Source organism: Amblyomma americanum, chromosome 6, assembly GCF_052857255.1.
Source record: "Amblyomma americanum isolate KBUSLIRL-KWMA chromosome 6, ASM5285725v1, whole genome shotgun sequence".
Taxonomy (NCBI): Eukaryota; Metazoa; Arthropoda; class Arachnida; order Ixodida; family Ixodidae; genus Amblyomma; species Amblyomma americanum.
This window is the reverse complement of record NC_135502.1, coordinates 106,346,029-106,361,829: the sequence shown is the minus strand read 5'-3', so window position 1 is coordinate 106,361,829 and position 15,801 is coordinate 106,346,029. Positions and strand designations below refer to the sequence as shown.

At 47.9% G+C, this 15,801-nt stretch overlaps 1 protein-coding gene across 1 annotated transcript; it reads right to left on the bottom strand.

The window, feature by feature from the left end:
• Positions 1–280: 280 nt before the first annotated feature.
• Positions 281–1,260, bottom strand: LOC144094893 (uncharacterized). Its single transcript, XM_077628762.1, has one exon. The coding sequence runs from the start codon at positions 1,148–1,150 to the stop codon at positions 575–577; it is 576 nt and encodes a 191-aa protein (XP_077484888.1). The 5' UTR covers positions 1,151–1,260; the 3' UTR covers positions 281–574.
• Positions 1,261–15,801: the final 14,541 nt, after the last annotated feature.

The window sequence follows — 15,801 nt, the reverse complement described above, 5'->3', positions numbered from 1 at the left end:
CGGGACTAACATAGGGCCAGCATTTCTCTTCGATAACTTATTCGCATCGGACCTTATCGTAGGTCTACGACCACTCAAAACTGGAACATGCGCAACAGTGCGCTGACGATTTATGCTGGAGCGTAACTGAACTCAGTTGATTAAAATTGCTCAGCGGGACCATGAAGAGAGGAAAATCCTATTCTGTAGACAGAGAAACAACGCGATAATGTGCAACTTTTATTGTCCACTGGAATATCGCCGGTAGAAAAAAAAAAGCTTTTCGCCCTACCGCAGTACATTTAAGCACGCTTTGGACAAGTTTGTCGTTTATTCTTTTAACGTTAAAGTGCAACGCCAAGATAACAAAGGAGAAACAGAAACAAGCCTCCTCGCTTGTTTGAAGACCAAAGTTCTCGAAAGCCATCATCTGGACTTGCAGTCAGCTTGTAGCTGCAGCGATGCTCAATGTTTGAAGGCTTTCTTGGCGCACTTGTCTTGTCACACCGGCAAAAAAAAAAAAAAGACATGAGCAGGTAGGGACAGAAGTCTAGGCCGGCTTTTCTGTTCTCGTGGGAGTGTGTCAGCCGCCGCGTCATTCTTCGTTCTCTTCGGTCTTCTTCGGTTCGATCTCGTACTCCTTAAGCAGATCGGCGAACATGGCACGCTGCTTGTCTCGGGTGGCTTCGAAAATGTTCTCGTACTTTGCCTTAGCCAAAATCACCACGTTCCTCAGGTCTTCCGGAGACATGGTCTTCTCGAGCTTCTCGTGAAGGCGCTCCAGGAGCCGCGAAACCTGCACCTTCCGCAGGCGGTTGTAGTCCAGGTCAGCCAGCATGAGCCTGTAGCTGCACTCGTCCAGGATGCGAACTACGTGACGGGTGTTCTTGATGTCGCAGCACTCGACGCGGTAAACCCGCGGCACGACTCGCATGGCGCGGCAGCGCATCAGGAACGCCGCGTTGTTGGCGTACGAGGCCAGGTCGAACATGGAGCGGAAGTAGCGGTTCACCAGCTCCATGGGGCGGCGGCCGTAGGTCTTTCGGAGGTGCCGTTTCAGCGACGATGGGCTCTGCTGCTTGTTGGCCGACGTCTCGCTCATATTGCCGTCCTTGCCAAGAGCGCTGGTCTCCATGGTGTCGCCGGCCGCCTTGTTCGACTCCTCGGGCATCGTAGCTGCTCAGCTCTCTGCAAGGGGCGGGTCCCGGGTTCCGAACGACTGCAGGCCAGGCCGCACGAGCTGTTGCTGCTGCTGCTGTGCACGCCGTCCCGCGTGCTGTGCTTGCCACGCTCGCCACGAGGGGCACTGGCGCTGCGGTTGCTTAGCAAGGGCGATGACGGCGACGCCTCATCTGGCTACAAAGGCGCAGCAACGACGAGAAAAACTGCCTGGTTTATCTTGCAAAGAAAAAGAAATGAAATGAATTGCTCTAGTGAAGCACTGTGCGTCAACGTGGTAGCCAAATCTGCGTTTTGGTGCGTCGTGCAGACGTGTGGGACAGTTAAGGGATCTACACGAGATAACTTGTCTGCCAGGCAGCCTAAGGACAGCAGTGTCTATCGGGCTTTTTGCTCTTATCTGTAATCGTTTTGGTCAAATCCTTTGTTTTTATCAACTGCTTGTGTATTTGCCCGCGGTCACTCTTCTTTCTTGGTTTTAACGTAAGAACCGGGATTAAAGGTATCTACGTGCCTCATTCCTTCCATTGTGTCGTTGCCGCGTGCAGTCTTGATTTAACTTTATAAGCAGGCGCATTAGTCTTCACGACTCAACCAGACTTCACGTGTGCTCGTGCTAGATTTCGGCGAATCTGATCGGTTCTAGAAGTATGTGCATAATTGAAAATTTTAAAAGCAGTTGGTTAGGCTGATCTTTACACTAACATTTAGAAAACAGAACTGGGAGCTTGTAACTTTTCTTTCCTTGTTTTGCATAAAAAAAATTAATGAAAGCTCAAATTTGGGCAAGAATCACTGGCCGCACTCGACTCGCCCAAATGTAGCTAATGATGCCCCCCCCCCCCCGGGGGGGGGGGGGGGGGGCGTACATAGGCGGGCACAGGTTTCTCCATAAGGGGCGCCAAAGGTCACGATAACACTAGTGCCATGTCTCCTGGTTGTAAGGAAAAAATAGGGGACGAAGTATAAGCCTCTTTTTCCCAATGCCTGTTAAATGGGGGCCACTGCCCCCTTTCCACGCCCGTGTGCAAGCGTATCGGTGGTAAGAGGAGGAAATTCCAAACACATTTTAAAACACCAACTCACGCCAAGGTAGAATGTGGAGGCCCCAGTTCATTTATTTCCACTTAATTCACTCTCGTGGAGTAAGCGAGACGCTCGCAGTCAGCAGCCCGACGAGGAACGTGTACATATCCCCCTTCATTACTTCGTTTCCTGTAGCGGCACACGTTCGGCTGCCACTCGCTTGGCGAGCCCGACGGCCACGAGTACTGGCCAGCAGCTATTGTTCTCGCATTGGACGCGCGCTAATTAATCCTTCCCTTTGGCGTCGACAGATGCGAGGCAATCTCATACCTCCCCAACTGGCTGGGCTTCCTGCATTCCGAGAAGCTGGCGGAAACTACGATGGCCTCTCGCTGGAGCAGACCGCTTCAATATCAGACCCACACACATGCAGATGCCGGCAGTGAGGCACGAAACTACTTTAATTCGTGCTGTATCTGCCCAAGCGGGATAAAACTTGTTGAGTAGTCTTATTGGTCCAAATTATCGTGCTAGAATAACGGCATGAAAGGACAGGGAAGAAAAGGAATTATGTGGACAACTGTTGGTGGGAAAAGAGAGTAGAGAAAGAAAGCAGTGGATATGTTTTGTTCACGTACTGCGTACTCACTCACTCACTCACTCACTCACTCACTCACTCACTCACTCACTCACTCACTCACTCACTCACTCACTCACTCACTCACTCACTCACTCACTCACTCACTCACTCACTCACTCACTCACTCTAAGCAAACCGACCTTTACTGAAACGCGTTTGTCGTGGCCGGAATAGAACCCGCGCCTCCTCGGGTTCAGCAGCCGAGCAAATGGCCACCGCGGCTGGTGCCGGGAGGCAAGGGATGAACGAGGGAGTGAAAAAAGGAGCAGAAAAAAAATTTCGCCACAGGCACTTAACACTTAAGACACGCCCGCGCGCGCGCGCGCGCGCGCACACACACACACACACACACACACACACACACACACACACACACACACACACACACACACACACACACACACACACACACACACACACACACACACACACACACACACACACACACACGCGCGCGCGCGCACACACACACACACACACACACACACACACACACACACACACACACACACACACACACACACACACACACACACACACACACACACACACACGCATGCACGCACACACACACACACACACACACACACACACGCGCGCACGCCGGCTTTTCTCGTAATGGGACTATTAATGCTATCGCATTAAAAGATTTGTCACCGGAATAATTTAGACCGGTCGGGGCACTTTAGCATGAGCTGAAAAATTGGTTAAAGGACGTCGTGATTTGTCTTCCTCTCAGTGGACACCTCAACCGTGCCGAAGAAAGGGGGCAAACGAGGAAGTGATGAAAGGAAGAGAGAAAGCGGCGTCATAGTGGCAGCCTTCAGAATAACTTCGACCACCTGGGATTCTTCAAAGTGCACTCACATCCCACAGCACACGGGCGTCTTGCTTTTCGCCTACATATGGAAACAATGCCACCTATGCCGCGATTTGATCTCCCGCCCTCTAAGCCCGAGGACGCTGGTTCGAACCCGGCCGTGGCGGCCGCGTTTTGATGGAAGCGAAATTCTTGAGTCCAGTGTACCATGGAGAACCCCAGGTGGTTTAAATTTACCGGATCCCTTTACTCTACGGTTCCTCTTTCTCTCTTCCTTCTTTCACTAATTTCCTTCTCCTTTTCCTTCACAATCAGGATCGGGTGTCCATCGAGAAGTTATCCAGTTACTGCGCCCCTACCTTTTTTTTAAATTGATTTTTGGGGGAAGGAAATGGCGCAGTTTCTGTCTCATATATCCTTGGACACCTCAACCACGCCGTAAGGGAAGGGATAAAAAAGGGAGTGAAAGAAGAAAGGAATAAAGACGTGCCGTAGTGAAGGGCTCCGGAATAATTTCGACCACCTGGGGATCTTAACGGGCACTGACATCGCACAGCACATGGGCGCCTTAGCGTTTTTCCTCCATAAAAACGCAGCCGCCGCGGTCGGGTTCGAGCCCGGGAACTCCGGATCAGCAGTCGAGCGCCCTAACCATTGAGCCACAGCGGCGGGTCCCTACCTTCCCTCAAAACCAATTTCCATCCCGCATCAGAGCGCAGCAGCCGAACGCTGTAACCACTGAGCTATTGCAGCGAGTATGCACTGGCATCGCGCTGCACACGCGCATCCTTTGCCTACGCCTTCGTCTAAATGCGTTAATCTCACTACTACTTGAGTTTTAATAGAGCTATACAAGCCCGGGGAGGCGACCTTAACATGTGTGCTGCCCTCACGCGCTTACGAGCTATAGTCGGATACAAAATCCGATACAAATAAAAAACGGAGCGGCTTTTCTGCGTCAAAAGAAAAACGAATGAAAATTGGTTTTGAGGGTAGGAAATGATGCAGTAACTGTCTCGCATATCTTAGTGAATACACCTGAACCGCGCCGTACGGGAAGGGATAAAGGAGGGAGTGAAAGAAGAAAGGAAGAAAGAGGTGTCGTAGTGGAGGGCTCCCAACGATCTCATTTTCAAGATAAACACAAATCTCATCTTTCATGTGTATGAGCAGCAGTGCTGCGCTGAATCACTGGGCACTACCAAACTACGACACAGATAAGACATTTACAACGATGTAGAGATATAACAATCTGATCTAAATCTCACGAAGTCCACTTATCCCCTTTTTCCTTCTTTCCCTCTCATTTCCACGAACGATGAGTTATGTATGAAAAAAAAATCACGGGCAACCAGTGCTATTGAGATGGATACGTTTGCGTCAGCATTTGGGCTCCGGTGGCATCACAGATTTGGTTTGACGAACTGAATTAACTAACACAAATTGCAAAGCTTTGGCTGCGATAAACCATTTATTTCCTTGTCGTCCATTTCCTTCAAATCATTTTGGATATCGTCTAATTAATTCAAGTCATATATTCAGCAGCCATCAATTTCCATTTTCTTTTTCCTCCACAGGTGCCACACAGTTTAAGCTTTATGTTTTATAGGGTTTAACGTCCCAAATCGACTCGGGCTATGAGGGACACCGTAGTGAAGGGCTCCGGAAATTTCGACCACCTGGGGTTCTTTAACGTGCACTGACATCGCACAGCAGTACACGGGCCTAGAGCATTTCGCCTCCATCGAAATGCGACTTCCGCGGCCGGGATCGAACCCGCGTCTTTCGGGTCACGAGCTAAGCACCATAACCACTGAGCCACCGTGGCGGCTTAGTTCCATGCGCGTTGCGACGTTTGACGGCATGGCACTGCAGGCCCAAGAGTGTTTGTTTTGTGTCGGTTTTTAGTAGCTTGTGAATATAGGTCAGTTGAATCCTGACTTTCCCTGCTGATTACTGAGTTGGCAAGTGCCCGCGTGCTCTTGCGTTTAGAAGCGGCTGCACTTGTGCCTTTCTGTTTTTGGATTCAAAGTTCCAACGATGGCCAGTTTTTGCGAATATGTCGGTGCTGGTGTGTAGACAAACTCACGGAAACCATGATTAGAGACCTCCTCTCTCCTTGCCTCGAAAGTAAGGGATACATACCATGTTTGGTTTAAGGCCGTGTTTGTCTGCACAAGACATCCCCCTTCAACAAAATCGAGAATTCATTCAACCCATCTATTCGACGCACAGTGACAGGGCAGTTCTTGCTCTCTACATTAGGGGTGCGTTCGATAATGTTAAGCATGAGAACATCCTGGCCAACTGAAGCGACACTGATTGCGGTAGGAAAACATTTACATATGCATACATCAGAGACCAGTGGTGGAGCCAGAATTATTTTCCAGGGGGTGCTATACGCCGCAGGAATAACAAAAACAAAACGAAAGATGGCCTGCGGCCGAACAATATCTTAATCAATTGCGTTTTGCGGGAATTTACACTGTTACATCCTCACCTTTAGTTCAGTGCATGCAAACTGAGACGCAGCGATAACTTCAGCTTAGTGGCGCCATATGGTTTTTAGAACAGCACCATTTTCGTCAACAAACGACACTGCTATTTTCGTTTTTATATTTTAATATATTGAAGCGGGTAGACGACGACGACAATGAGCGATTGAACGAGTGGAAGGAGACGAAGACGACAACGAAGTTCTGGCTGTGTTCTCCGTGCTGTGTTCTCCAACATATTTCAGCCAGCTTGTGTGATCCATTGTTCAATAACGTGGATTTTAGCCACTTAAAGTTCCCATGGAATATCCGGTGGTGTAAATCAAGGCTTTGTGAGGTGTCAATGACGCTTCTGCGATGCAGAATCCCTCACTTAAATTTGTAGTTATGCAGATGTGCGTTCGCTGCGACAAACTTTTGTGTATCATGTGGGGAAGTTGAAACAATAGATCATTTTCTCCTCTCTTGCCGGCGGTTCGCAGTTCAGAGAAAACAGTATTTGGAGGTCCCTCTTTCGAGATAAGGACTCCCTCTGTCTCTTCCACTTAGTCTTTTGTTCGGTGCGAGCGCAACGGGATTCCCGTTAAGCAGGGCCTGCGGCTACCTTCATGATTACATAAGTGCAACTGATCGATTATCTTGTTAGCGGTATACAAAAGTTTGTCGCATGTCCAAAAGTGCTTGATTCTCTTCCTGGTAATTCATATTTCTTTAATTCATTTGAATTTTCCAATTTTTATCTGGATTCAGTCTTCTCACGTCTATTTTTCCCCTCGCAAATACATCATTGGGATTATCTACTGAACCTTGGCCAATCCCCCTGCGTGGGTATGTGCCATGGTTACTAAGGTGAAGAAGAAGAAGTTCTCGGTGCCGCTCGTCCTACCCCAACGTCTACTCCTCCTTCTGTAGTAATCGATTCCACTCCACAGGGCCAAAAACAATGTGAGCAACAAAAGACCTCTCAGGCATCTCCTTCGAACAGCGCTATGGACGCATCCTCTATGGACTGTATGGATATGGAGTCTGATCTCCGCGCCCAGAAACGAAGTGGGTCTCCTCTGAATATTGCAGGACCATCTTGCCCCCAGTCAAAGACAAAGAAAAGTAACGCAAGTCAAAATGCTAAGACCAGGATTTTAGAAAAGGCAGTAACGGCTGCGGCACTCCCGCCAAGATAGGCTTCTTAAGTGTACTCCAGTGGAATTGTCGATGTATGTTCTCAGCTTCAACAGATTTAAATGACCTGTGCAATCAGCTTCTACCAGATTTAGTTGCTTTACAGGAAACATGGCTAACTACAAATTTCAATTATCATCTCAAGGATTACCGTCCGTTCCGGCTTGACCGGTCATCACGAGGGGGAGGGTTGTTAGTGCTCATCTCTACAAAGTTTTGCCACAGGGCATGCATTTCTTTCCAATATGCGGACAATTAATGTGAAATCCTTGCGGTTGACCTCAGTGTCCCTGGTCAACAGCCCTTTATGGTAGCTAATGCATATTTCCCGTCTGGTGTGCATGACACTCGGCTCCTTGACTCACTCATGTCTAGTAGCCGATCTCAGGTTCTATTACTTGGAGACTTCAATTCGCACCATGTGACGTCTATAATATTTGACTGGGCTTCTGACAACAACTTGATCTGCAACAATTCCGGATTGCCTACGTTTGTTCGGAGTCAATGCCGCTCTGCCTTGGATTTAACTTTTTCCTCACCAGGAGTCTGTTATGTCTTGGGCGCCTGTTGACTGTGCAACAAACAGTGATCATCTACCAATTAGTTCAATTAGATCAAAATTTTGTTCAATGAATCTCCTGCAGACTTGCTGGCTCTAGTTAACCATTCTATTAAAGGTCCTTGGATACCTCATGAGTGGCGTCTTGCTGAAATAGTTCCATTGCTTAAAAACCAAGGGGAGGGCTTAACTTTAGACAACATACGCCCTATTACATTAACATCGAACCTAGTGAAATTGGTGGAAAGGGTCCTTCTCTGCCGTGCCATGCCATTCATTTAGGAAAATTCTCTCTTGAATCCATACCAAATTGGTTTCAGGCAGGGTTGTTCAAATTGGTGTGCTCATACTGACGTAGAGAGTCGTATTAAATTAGCTCGCAATAGAAAACAGTTTGCTGCGCTTGTCAGCTTGGATGTCAGTAAAGCATGCGACAGCATTGAGCACTCGACTCTGTTACTAAGATTACAGGAACTGAACTTCCCAAGCTATTTTGTAGCCTGGATTTCTGTTTTGTTTGGAAAATAGAGAAGTTTACTGCTGCCAAAATAGTGTTTCCTCAAGGAGATTTACACAGACAAAAGGTGTACCGCAAGGATGAGTTCTCTCACCTGTTCTTTTTAACATTTTTCTGAGCTCAATTCCATGCATTCAAAATGTGAAAACTTATGTGTACGTCGACGATATTGCATTTTTTTTTGCATCAGCAGGTGACATTCACACTCTTTATCGAACCCTGCACAATTACCTCAGTGTTCTTGACCACTGGTTAGGAAGAATTCATCTGTCCCTCAATGTGAAGAAATGCGCATTGTTAGTATTTCCGGTTTCTGTTCCTGTAAATATCTGCCTGGTCTATAGAAATAACATAATACCTCAATTTCAGACGGTGAAGTATCTCGGAGTAATATACGACTCTATTCTATCCTGGCAGCCACACATTGAGCAAGTTTCTGCAAAAGAAGTTCGGACCATTGGAATCCTGCGCATGCTTTGTAGTGCTAGGTCAGGCATGAGAAGGCATACACTTCTGATGATTTATGAAATGTACGCCCGCATAATTTTGGAGTTCGGGTGTGTTTTATTCTCAGGAGCTCCTGCCTATAAACTTCGCCCTCTTGTGCTGTTGGAGCGTGAGGCGTTGCGCCTTTGTCTGGGGCTTCCAAAATATGTCGCCAGTGCTGTACTGCACCTTGAGGCACGAATCCCATCGTTATCAGCTAGGTTTTGCCTTTTAACAGTTCAAACATTTTTAAAATTGTGCGACTCACCTCTTCACGCTTCCAGTATAATATTTCTTTGTCAACCTTCCGCCTTTTTAAGTGCTGCCTGGTCTCGTTTTCATACCCCGCAGATATGTTAAGTGCAGTCCCTCCTTGATCCCATAAATATTCATGTCACAGATGTCCGCCAATTGTATAACAACTCATCATCTGTCCAGATTGAATTCGATGACATTGTCCCATCGAATGCAAAGCTGCAGCCCTTCCCGCTTCTTCAGGGTCTGTTGCAGGACCACCTAAGGTCATTTCCCTCTCATGTTCTTATTGCTACCGATGCCTCGCAGGATCGCGAGAAGGCAGGTGTGGGAATTTTTTCGCCTTAGCTGGATTGGTCTTTTTCTCTCCGTCTTCCTGACTTCACTCCAATTTTTCTGCCTGAATTATTAGCAGTAATCTTAGCCTTACGAAAATTAGAAACTACCGTTTCCCAGGTCGTGGTTATGACAGACTCTCTGTCCATTTGCTCTTACTTATACTCACCCACTGAGTCTCGGGCATTACGTCTCTTCAAGTTCCTGATTCCGCTCCATCTAAATTCGGTAAGGTTGCTTTGGGTACCAGGTCACATGGGCTTTCACTTAAATGAGGTTGCAGATTCCTTAGCAAGAGCCTCTCTCTGCGGCCCAATTGTGCTGTCCTGCCAAAGTGTGCATATACAGCTGCGGTGAGGTTTCGCAGCTACACAATATTTCAGGAATTTGTCTCCTCGGCTCTTACATCATCTCCCGAATATCAGCATCTTCTGCATCCTTGGAGTAGCAAAGACTGGCGCTCACGCCGACTAGAGGTCTCTTTCACGCGCTTGCGTTGCCGGGTTCCCTTTCTAAATTTCTACCTTCACAGATCTGGCCTGGCGACTTCCCCACTGTGCCCTTTTTGTGCCGAACCTGAGACAATAGATCACTTCCTACTGTTCTGCCGACGCCTCTCTCATTTGAGGAAGCCTCTTTTGCAAATTCCATTTCATCAACTGGGCTTGCCTGCGTCCTCCGCGGTTGTTCTTTCCATTGGCGCTTCTTTGCTTGGACGAAGCAACAGGAGTGCGCGCTCTGCTGTGCAAAATTTTCTTCAAGAAACGCAGCGAATCCCATCCTAATTTCTTTTTCCCGCTCTCCGTCAGTACGACATTGAAAAATTATAGGCATTGTATACTATTATGCACATTAAGCCATTGTTCCGTCTTCGATCTCCAAGCTAACAGGACCCTTGTCCTTCCGTCTTCCAATCTATCAGATTATACATACTATTACCACTCCTTTTCCCGTCAAAACTTTCTTATTAACAGCCTGTGTCTTGGCCCCTCTCCTGTAGTGGGTATGTGCCAGCAACGTCTGAGGCCTTCCTTCCTTCCTTCCTTCCTTCCTTCCTTCCTTCCTTCCTTCCTTCCTTCCTTCCTTCCTTCCTTCCTTCCTTCCTTCCTTCCTTCCTTCCTTCCTTCCTTCCTTCCTTCCTTCCTTCCTTCCTTCCAACGTCTACGCTCTTCTGTCCTTGAAGAAATGCACGATCTGCCGACAGCCGGCCACCTTGGCGTGTCCCGCCCGTACGTTCGAGTGCGGCACCGCTTCTTTTGGCCTGGTCTGTATCGTTCCGTCAAGCGTTGTGTTGCAGCTTGCGACCTGTGCCAACGTCGGAAAAGGCCCTCCACTTCGCCTGCCGGTCATCTACAACCCATCGACGTACCTCAGGAACCGTTTCACCATGCTGGCCTCGACCTTCTTGGCCCTTTTCCCACGTCCCTGTCCGGCAACAAGTGGATCGCTATCGCAACTGATTACACGGCTCGGTACGCCATGACGCGTGCTTTGCCTACCACAGCTGCGCTACCGATGCCACTCATTTTCTTCTCCAGGACGTCATTCTTCACCATGGCGCCCCTCGTCAACTGCTCACCGACCGCGGTCGTTATTTTCTGTCCCGAGTGATTAATGACATTCTTCGTTCGTGTGCCACGCAGCACCAGCTCGTGACAGCTTACCATCCACAAACCAACGGGCTTACGGAACGGTTAAACCGCACGCTCACCGACATGTTAGCAATGTACGTCTCGCCAGACCACCGAGATTGGGACGCCGCCTTGCCTTATGTGACTTTTGCGTATAACTCTTCACGGCATGACACAACCGGCTATTCTCCTTTCTACCTTTTGTTTCGTCGGCACCCCACCTTGCCTTTGGACACACTCATGCCGCCTTCTTCCGTCCCCACTACTGCTTACTCTCGGGACGCCATCGCCAAGGCAACGCTGGCGCGAAAAATAGCCATTAGTCGGCTCAATGCCTCTCAAGCTTCCCAGAAGTCCGCCTACGACCGCCGTCATCGGGCAGTTGAATATAACCCCGGATCACTCGTTTTTCTCTGGACGCCGTCTCGCAGCGTCGGTCTTATTCTTCTTCTTCTTCTTAGTACACATGGCACATACCCACGAAGGGGGATTGGCCAAGGTTCAGTAGATAATCCCAATGAGGTATTTGCGCGGGGAAAAATAGGCGTGAGAACACTAAATCCATATAAAAATTGGAACAGTGAAATGAATTAAAGAAATATGAGTTACCAGGAGTAGAATCGAGCAATTTTGGACATGCGACAAAATTTTGTATACAGATAACAAGATAATCGATCACTTGCACTTATGTAATCATGAAGGTAGCCGCAGACCCTGCTTAACGGGAATCCCGTTGCGCTCGCACCGAACGAAAGACTAAGTGGAAGAGACAGAGGGAGTCTTAACCTCGAAAGAGGGACCTCCAAATACTGTTTTCTCTGAACTGTGAACCGCCAGCAAGAGAGGAGAAAATGATCTATTGTTTCAACTTGCCCACATGATGCACAAAGGTTTGTCGCAGCGAACGCACATCTGCATAAGTACAAATTTAAGTGAGGGATTCTGCATCGCAGAAGCGTCATTGACACCTCACAAAGCCTTGATTTACACCACCGGATATTCCATGAGAATTTTAAGTGGTTAAAATCCACGGTATTGAGCAATGGATCCCTCAGGTTGGCTGAAATATGTTGGAAGCGCTGGAAACGTGAAGTTTCTAACAGAATGAGGTGAGGGACGGGATAGATTACAGGAGCGCTGAGAGCTGACCTTGCCAATGAATCAGACACCTCGTTAAAATAGACGCCCGAATGCCCAGGTACTCAGACAAAGCGGATCTCACGCACTGTGCCCGGAACAAAAAATCTAAGCGAACGATTCAATAAAGATTCCCAGAATATTGGAGAGAGACTGGAACTGAAAGGCAGTTTGCAAGAATAAGAACCCGTGCTACATGCCTAGGAAGTTTGAGAAGAGCCAAACCAATGGCCAGAAACTCTGCGAAGAATATAGGAGTATAATCAGGTACACAAACGGAATAGCTCCAAGCCACCTCCTGCGAATATATCCCAACCGCCGCCTTCTCACAGCTGCCGGAGGCACCAGTGGAGATAACAGTATGAAGAGGAAAATCTGTAGGTATTCAGAAAGGAGACCATTTAGGATATTTGCGGGCATATGTTTCGCATGGAACGGGAAAATATGGTCATAATAGAAGACGGGGTCAGCCTGCCTATCTGCAACTAAATGCAAGGAGGTCAGATCAACCTGAAGCAGGGCTAACAGACGCTGTGTGAGCCTAACTTGCGGAAGCTGATAGCGTGTCCAATGGTTAGTGAAAAACAGGTGTGGTTGGGATATTAAAATGGGATTACGAACGCCGGGGGCCGGATCAAAGGACCTGCGGACAGTACGCACTGTTAGAGGTTGGAAGCGGGAAAAGAGATCGGGGATACGGACTTCCAGATAAAGGACAGCGGTTGAAGCTGATTTTTGGAGCCCGAGGCATAGCCGTAGGGCACGCCTTTCCAGTAAAGCTAATGGCTGCAGCTTGTGGTTAGCGCTACCAGAGAACAAGGCACAACCAAATTCCAGAATCGGTCTCATATAAGCCTTATAGAGCAACAGTAACGTGTCACGACGCATGCCAAGCTTTTTATTGCCAGCTCGTGTCAACCGGCCCAGAGCACGTTCCCATTTAACAACATTATTCTTAATATGGTGTCGCCAGTCCAAACTTTTATCATAAGTAACGCCTAGGTATTTAACCGACTCCACCTGCGGAATTGGAGTGTAGCGGTATATACTAGCGAGATGTACAAAGGACAAAATACCAGCACGCCACATTTGCTGACATTAAGTGATAAATTAATTTGGTTCATCCAGACTTTAATAGCATTCAGGCAGGCCTGCAAACACTCGTATAATGCATGAATATCATTTGCTGATGCGAAAAAGCTATATAATCTGTGTATACATAAACTGCAATGTCTGGATGAATGGGTATGTCCCGAACCATTATGTTGAAAAGCAGTGGCGACAAAACAGATCCTTGCGGCACACCTCTTCATTGGACATAGGTATTAGAACAGAAAGATCCGCCTGTGCAGAAGAAAAAATTATCTTTTAAGAATTCACAAATCCAAGCATAGATGTAGTGCGGTGATGTAGCTGAGCATGATTGTTAATAAGGACCGTGTGTTCAACGCTGTCATAGGCTTTAGCAACATCAAGTGTCACCAAGGCAGCAACTTCTCTCTTGCGCATTGAGAGTCGTATTCGGCTCTCGAGATCCACATGCGCGGACCATATGGAACAACCGCGACGAAAGCCAATCTGTGCGAAGCTGAAGCCGTTAACGTGATGAACATGCTCTGTGAGCCGCCTGTGTACTACTGTTTCTATTAGCTTTACTAAATTTGAGGTTAAAGCAATCGGCCGAATATTGTCTGAATGAAATCCATTCTCTGCATTTTTCAAAAGTAAAATTATTCTCGCAATTTTCCAACTGTAAGGAATGCAAAAGTTTTCCCAATGACGCATTTACAATATACAGAAGGTGAGTCGGAAAGTCTTGCGCTAAAATCTTTAACATGCCCATAGAGATCCCATCAGATCCCGGGGCAGCAGACTGCATCGAGGAAACAATTGGGAGGAGTTCCGACACGTCCACCTCGGGATAGTCTGAGCTGGGGGTGAGAGTGTGCAAAGGTTCCGTTTGCTGCACTTGGAAACGTAAAGCCAGCCCCTCAGCGATACGTTCAAGGTGTTGCTTAGCTTCCTGCGGAGACAATACCATTGACTTTATGCGGTTGGAGGCCGGAGAGTTGTTATTCTGCGCCATGAATCTATATAAAGCCTTCTTATTCTGAGGTTTAGAGAGATACGTGTTTAAATTTTGATTATAATCCTCCCTTGCTTTTTTAACAGTTCTTTTGAAAGATGCAGAGTAGAACTTATAATTTATCCAATTAGCTGGGCTCTGATTATAGGAAAGGCTTTTCCATGCTGCTTTTCTAAGGCGGTAAGCTTTCTCGCACTCCTCCGTCCACCAAGGAGACGGCTGTCGGGCAGGGGCAGTAGCGCACACAGAGAATACAGAGCTCTGAGCAGCATCTTGGAAAAAGGAAATTGCCCGCTGAGCTCTTTCTGCTCGACCTGAGCTACCTATGGAGGGAAGCGAGGCAGATATCAATTTTTTATACGCAATGTGATTTACAAATTTCATGGTTGCACTACCTTTTCTGATAGGAGAGGACATAATAGTAAATGTTATTGGAAAGTGGGTCACTAGATGTACCTGAGTCTACTGTTGACCATGCAGATACACCAACCCCACGAGATGCTAATGTTAAATCCATGACTGAACGAGAAGCTCCACGCATAAAGGTTACCGCTCCGGAATTGCAGCAGCGCACTGCATGCATAGACATCCATGACCAGAGAAACTGGCCGCAGGAGTCAGAGCGACTACCCCAGACACTGTGGTGCGAATTAAAATCCCCTGCGATGACTGTGTTGTTTGCTACGCTCAGTAAGGTATCCAAACAGTCAGTCCTGTGAACACCTAAAGGAAAGTAGACGTTAGCAATAGTTAATTTGGCGCACTGTGGAAGGGAGATTTCAACCGCCAACAACTCAAAGTCAGGAAGCATAACTTTCTGCGAGATTGATGCGTCGGTCTCTCCGAGAAGCTTCTTTCTCACTACCGTGGCCCTTCCCGTGTGGTGCGCCATGCCAGCGACGTGAACTATGAAATTTGCTCCCCTTGCGTAGTCGCCTTCGTACTCCGGCCCCACCACCGACATCGTCCATGTCTCCCGCCTAAAACCTTATCACGACGTTCATACGTCGCCACCCTAACGCTGAGAAAGCGTTTCAACAGCCGGGGGTCCTGAAGCGGGAAGACGACGACGACGACATTGAGCTAGTGAACGAGTGGACGAAGACGACAACGAAGTTCTGGCTGTGTTCTCAGCGCCGCTCGCAGCTGTTCCCTTCGCTTGTGTAAATAACTAAATATATTCTTTCCCGCAACAATATTGATGCGGTGTGTAAATATCATTGACGAGAAAAAGGCCGAAAGGAGGGGGGGGGGCTGAGAAGACGGATACAGCGCTCAGAAAAGTTCGGGGGGTGTTCTGACGCCGAAACACCCCTCCTAGCTAGGCTCCTGTCAGAGACAGACCTCCTCTCAGATAGGCAGGTGATCCTCCGCATAGACGATAAGGAACACGGTGAATTTAAAATGGGTACGTTGGAGAGCCTGCGAGAGACAGTCGCCTTTCAGCATAGTTATGATGTAGCTCCCGTGGGCCTT